This window comes from Orycteropus afer, unplaced genomic scaffold, assembly GCF_000298275.1.
Source record: "Orycteropus afer afer isolate SDZICR_OR568_19922 unplaced genomic scaffold, OryAfe1.0 scaffold00094, whole genome shotgun sequence".
Taxonomy (NCBI): domain Eukaryota; kingdom Metazoa; phylum Chordata; class Mammalia; order Tubulidentata; family Orycteropodidae; genus Orycteropus; species Orycteropus afer.
This window is the reverse complement of record NW_006921681.1, coordinates 9,358,926-9,365,183: the sequence shown is the minus strand read 5'-3', so window position 1 is coordinate 9,365,183 and position 6,258 is coordinate 9,358,926. Positions and strand designations below refer to the sequence as shown.

At 45.4% G+C, this 6,258-nt stretch overlaps 1 protein-coding gene across 1 annotated transcript in view; it reads right to left on the bottom strand.

Moving 5' to 3' along the window:
* The window catches only part of TNFRSF8 (TNF receptor superfamily member 8), a 72,565-nt gene that overhangs the window by 26,901 nt on the left and 39,406 nt on the right, over positions 1 to 6,258 (bottom strand). The window contains exons 7-9 of the mRNA XM_007942669.1: positions 5,768 to 5,899; positions 769 to 862; positions 300 to 448 (exon numbers count right to left, since the gene is read on the bottom strand). Of these exons, the coding sequence (XP_007940860.1) occupies positions 300 to 448; positions 769 to 862; positions 5,768 to 5,899 (375 nt within the window). The remainder of the gene's footprint in view (positions 1 to 299; positions 449 to 768; positions 863 to 5,767; positions 5,900 to 6,258) is intronic.

Sequence of the window (6,258 nt, the reverse complement as noted above, 5' to 3'; positions counted from 1 at the left end):
GAAACCCAAGGAGGGGTCACTATGAGTCGGGTCTGACTCGACGGCACAAAACAACAACAACAACAACAGCAATTATAGGTCATAGAGATGAAGCTATAAAATAAGTAAATAAATCCTGGCACACAAGAATTAAAGAATCATCACTAGCAAGTGGCAGAAGATAACCCCAACTCAAAAAACCAGAAATGCATGGGTCAGCCTTGATTTCCCCACTTTGTCCACACAAAGTGGATGTTGTTGCCCTGGGAGAAGAAGGCCTCCCAGAAGGAAATCCCTGCTTCATGGGGTGCAGTTTTTACCTGTGTCCAGAATGGGCTTTTCCGTGGAGGAGAGAGCAGCAGGCGCACTGGTTGGGATGGAGAGGTCCTCCTGGGAGTGGGTGGTGCTCCCTCCATGCCTCTTACTGGGCTGGGAGTCCAGTGGAGACATCAGGGTGGGGCTGATGCTGCTGAGAGGGAAGCCAGAGGCAGGACTGACTATTGAGATGGAAAAAGGAAGCATGTGCTCAGGAATAGTCCCCTCTGCGGCAACTGTGCAGACGAGGCCAGAGTCCCCGGACCCTCTGCCTGCAGCTCTGCAGGGACTTCAACCTTCTCTCTTTCCAGTGGTGCCCAGCAGGTCTCCAAAATGACTCATAGGCTTGGCAAAGAGGTTCTAGTCCAGGTCCCATCTCTATCCTAAGTCAACTATACCCAGGCATCCCCTGGTCATGGAAGGGACAGCCCCACCCTGTAGTAGCCAACTGGAGAGAAGGGACCAGGGAGTCACCTGGCAGGAGTCTCAGTGTCCACTGGGTTGGTGCTGCAGTCAGGGTGGGTACCCAAGGGAAGCGGCTCATAGGTGGTGTTCCTCGAAGCCATAACTGCAAGGAATGGCAATGTCTTAGAATCGGTCCAGGAAAGACCTAACCAGCAGGGACTGGTAACTCCCAGGGACATCACTCAGAATGCAGGCCCTGAATCAAGCCAACCCAGGCTGGTTTCCTGCTGTCTGTCTCTTCCTCTATCCTCCCTCCTTCCTTCCCTCCATGATCTGATTCTTTGTTGAGAACCTAGTATACACCAAGGCCTGCACTAGGTGCTAGGAGGCAGCAGAGAGCTAACAGATAAGGTTCCTGTCTCAACCCACTCACAGACTAGCAGGGCTCACAGACATGACTCACTCCAGCCAGATGTGGGTCTCTGTAATAAAGACTTACCCTCCTCTGGCCAGGAAGGTATCCCTGAGGAGGGGACTGCTGGGATATGGGCAGGGGGTAGGGGTATTCTAAGCACAGGAAATAGAAGGTGACAAGTCCCAGAAGTGGGGAGCAGGAAGAACAGTACATCAGAAATGCTGTGGGAAGACAGAGAGGCTAGTGGAAAACCCATCCTGGGTCTTGCAGGCCACATTAAAACAGACTCTTGCAGTATTGTTATAATACTGTAATAACAGCAATATTATTCATATTAGTCAAATACATAGAAACAATCTCAATGTCCACCAACTGGTGAATGGATAAACAAAATGTGGTCTATCCATATAATGAACTGATTTGACAGTAAAAGGAATGAATGCTCCCATATGGGTGAACCTCACAAACATGCTCAGTGACAGAAGCCAGATACAGAAAACCACATGGTGTGTGATTCCACTTATATGAAATGAGCTGTTGTTGTTACTAGGAGTTGAGTCAGTTCTGACTCGTAGCAACAACAGAATGAAGCACTGCCCAGTCCGGCACCATCTCACAGTCACTGCCTTTTTTGGGGGCATTGCTACAGCCACTGTGTCAATCCATCTCATTGAGGGTCTTCTTCTTTTTTGCTGACTCTTTACCAAACATGATGTCCTTCTCCAGGGACTGGTCCTTCCTGATGACACGTCCAAAGTACATGAGACAAAGCCTTACCATCCTCATTTCTAAGGAACATGCGGCTGTACTTCTTCCAATATAGGCTTGTTCATTCTTCTGGCAGTCCATGGTCCATTCAATATTTTTTGCCAACACCATAATTCAAAGGCATCAATTCTTCTTTGGTCTTCCTTACTCACTGCCCAGTTTTCACATGCATGTGAAGCAATTACAAATACCATGGCTTGGGCCAGGGATACCTGGACAGTCCTCCAGGTGACATCTTTGCTTTTTAACACTGCAGCAGATCAGCCCACTGCAATGTGTTGTTTGATTTCCTGACTGCTGCTTTCATGGGCATTGTTTGCAGATCCAAGTATATGAAATCTTTGGCAACTTCATTATTTTCTCTGTCTATTATATGAAATGAGCAGAAAGGCAAATTCATCAAGAGAGAAAGTAGATGAAGAATTTTCTGAGGCTAGAGGTAGGATGGGGAGTGATTGGGATGAGGTTCCTCAGATTGTGGTGATGGCACCAGGACTATGGGGAGATGGTGCCACCATAGGAGCCCCCACTGGTCCCAAAAGGATGAGAAACATGGGGGGCAAACCAGAACTAATCCTGCCAGCCCAGCAAGATTAGCAGCACCTCCCAGCTGCTCAAAAAAACCAAACCACAACCGTCCAGTCAATTCTGACGCATAGCAACCCTATGAGGCAGAGTAGAATTATTGCCCCTTTGAGGGCATCCAACCAAATGGCAGGCCATCCATTTGTCACCAGACTATATTATCTGAATTAATTGAAGCCTCTAGGCCTTAATCTATGAGGAAGTGAATGTAATTTATCACAATAGTTTCTATGTATATGCAAATCAGTATTGGGGCTATTATTTGAAATGTTTCAGTGAGAGTTTCCTTTAAAAGGACTGGAAGACCTCTTGTGCTCAAACGCACTACTCCAAGAGCCACGGCTACACCCAGTTGGCACCATGAGAGTGCCATTTGGCCCCTCTCTGAGGTGGCCTGATGGCACTAGACAGCTCATGGGGAGCTGCCACGAGAACACCTGCTGGACCCACCGACAGAACCGCTGCCCCTCCTCTGAGCAGAGAAAGCACACGCAGCCCTCCGCAGGGCCACCTGCTTCTAGTCTCAACTTAGGAACTGAAAATAAATTATTTACCAAACTTCAAGCCCAGATATCTGATCGTTGGGCTATTTCAAGAAGAATGGTCATAGCATTGAGATCAAATCAAATGGATTCTCTCTTTTGTACATCCATTAATTGTTTAAGATTAGGTGAAATTTTCATCTTCATATTTGGACTGCAAACTTCTTGTCGGGTTTCTATTTTCCATGGAGTTCCCAATTGCCTTTCCGCCCCTCCGTCCTTGTTGGTAAAAGAATCATGTGCCTTCACCATATCCTCATGTTTCTCGATTCTACTCATCTTGAAACGTGCTGCAGTCCTCCCTTTGATCCCCACAGACGTCCCCTGGAGCTTTCCATTTTGGGCCTCAGCTTGGCCCCAATTGCATCCTAGGTCTTCAGCACAGCTGTCATCCTGGAATTTCCCTTCCTTGCTGCCCTGGGATAGAGCCACTGTTTTTTTGGGTTCCATGGCTTCCTCTTTTTTTCCCCCTCATTCAGCTGGATAACATCTTCAATTAATTTTCGAACAGAAGATACATGGGAAAAACCTTCCACGTTTGAAAATGTTTTTACTCTCTTTTCAAACATGATTATAATTTGACTGGTAAACAATCTAGGTCCAGAATTGTGAAAATATAGTCCCTTGTAGATTACTTGTTCTTGGTTTTTCTCTTTGTTTGTTTAACCCTCCAAACGTTTTTAGAATTTCTCTTTGTCTGTTCATGAGAATATGTCTCAAACATTCTATGAGAATTCTAAAATTCTATGAGAACATGTCTCAGAAAAACCAAACCCACAGCCATCAAGTCAATTCCAACGCAAAGCGACCCCCACTGAGTTTCCAAGGCTGTAAATCCTTATGGAAGCAGACTGCCTCATCTCTCTTCTGCAGAGCAGCTGGTAGGTTCGAACCACCACATTTGTGGTTAGCAGAAAAATGCCTTAACCATGACACACCAGAGCTCCTAGAGGGTATGTCTAGGTCTGGGTAATTTCCATCCATCCTGCTTTACCCTTCACCTTACATTTTTAAGTCAGAAAAAAATTATCTTTATTAGTTCTTTGATTGTCTCTGCCTTTCACCCCCGACCTTCCTGCACTTTCCACGTCTTCTCTGGATTTCTATTGGTGAGACAGGACTGTCTGAATGGATCTTCTGAGTTCTTAGCTTTTTCAGATTTTCCACCTCTCGGTTATCTTGCTCTATTTTCTGGAAGTCTTCTTTATCTTCAAGTCCTTCTACTGAAATTTTTCATTTCAGCAATTATATCACTTACTTTCTGCACTAGTGTGGGTGCGATCCGGGGACAGAACCTATACAGTAATTTAAACAGCAGACATTTAACATGAAGAATTATTAAACTATGATAGGAGAGTAATTATAAACATTACCAAAAACTCTACAGGTTGCCCTCAGCTGAAGGAGAGCACCCAAGGAGAGACAAACTTCAGAGTTGACTGGAGAAGATGGAGTCGCAGCCCACTGGATGGCAGAGAAATCCTCTGCATTTCCTACACCACAGCTGGTCCCTAATCACCAGGTGTCTCAGTTCCTAGAGCTGCTATAACAGAAATAGTACAAGGGGATGACTTTAACAAACAGAAATTTATTCTCTCACAGTTTAGGAAGCTAGGAGTCCCAATGCGAGCACCAGCTCTAGGGAAACGGTTGTTCTCTCTGTCAGCTCTGGAGGACGATCATTGTCTCCTTCAACATCTGTGGGCCCAATGTTCCTTGAAGATTTCCATGTGTCTTGGCATCAATCTTGTCCTGGGTCTAGGAGGTTCTCGGTACAGGGATCCCAGGTCCAAAGGACACACTTCTCTCCAGGCTCTTCTTTCTTGGGTACTGAGGTCCCTCCTCTGCTGGCTTCTTCTCCCTTTGATCTCTTATAAGGTGAATGGTGATGCAGGCTACACCCCAAGGAAACTCCCGAACATTGGATTAAGGCTGTTACATGAGTAAGGGGGGCAGTGACTTAAATAAGAGTGACTGATCTCAACCTCATTAACAGGCAGAAGTTAGGATTTATAACATCACAAAATGGAGGATAATCACACAATACTGAGAATAATGGCCTAGCCAAGTTGACACATATTTTGAGGGACACAATTCGCTCTAAGACACTGGGCAAGCAGAAAAACCCTCAGAAATACAGGAAAGCCAATGATGGTGGGCGTCTCAGAAGAGTGGATGCCACTGTGGATGTGAGACCTAAAGCACATGGTATCTATGTCAGGAGGGCCAGAGAAAAGAGCCCTCTGGGGTGTAGGAGAGCCAAGGCTGGAGAAAGTGTGCCATGGGAATCAGGGTGCCTCTGCTGACATGAGACCTGGAACTTCCTTTCTGAAAATTTATTGAAATTTGACATCTGCTAATGAGCTGGGTTCCCCACCCCCACTGTCGTTTGCACACTGACAAATGTCCACCATCTTGGAGCTGGAAGCCTCTTCATAAACTTCATATTCTTCTACCTTAAGTCAATAAAACACCCTTGCAAATGAGTCAAAATTTACCAGCCCAACAGTTTCAGCAAAAAGAATTTTTTTAAAAAAAAAGAAGAATCAGACTCTTATCAAAATACTCCATCTGGATTTTATTCCACTCACTCGATCTAACTATTGAAAGACTAACCAAAGATCAAAGATGACCTACTTGACTGTCAGAGTTGAAGGTCATTTGCTCCAACCTGACAAGAGTTACAGTAGTTAAGGTCACAGACCTCAGCCCCTTGGTTGTAGTGGAGGTTACTTACACTAGAGTTTGACAGCCATACCTAATGGGCAGAGAGGATGGGTGATGCAGCGGGCACAGGAGTTGGTGGCTGATGTGGCACAGAACATTCCCGGTCGGCATTCACAGACACGGGGGGAGTTCCACGTGCAGGGAGTCTTCTCCACAAGGTCATCTAAGGACACACACAAGGGTCATGGACAATATCAAGAGATGATAAGGGAGGGGGTCCAGAGACCCGCCCACAAGTGTAGAGAACAAAAAATGAAATAAAACAGAAGAGGTTTTATGAAAGAAAAAGTATAGCAATGTACTTACATATTTTGGAAATATTTTGCATTCTCTGTTTTATGGATGAAAATAGAATTATTACATCAATAGATTAGAAGAATGTGACTTGGTCAACAAGAACATTTCTCAATCAGCAAGGTATTTACAGACCCAACAGGATAAAGATAAGTATCTCCCTTGCAACCCTCAGAGAAAGGGTGAACTGGGGAGGATTTGGGGACTTTGTGCCAAGGGCATGAAGGA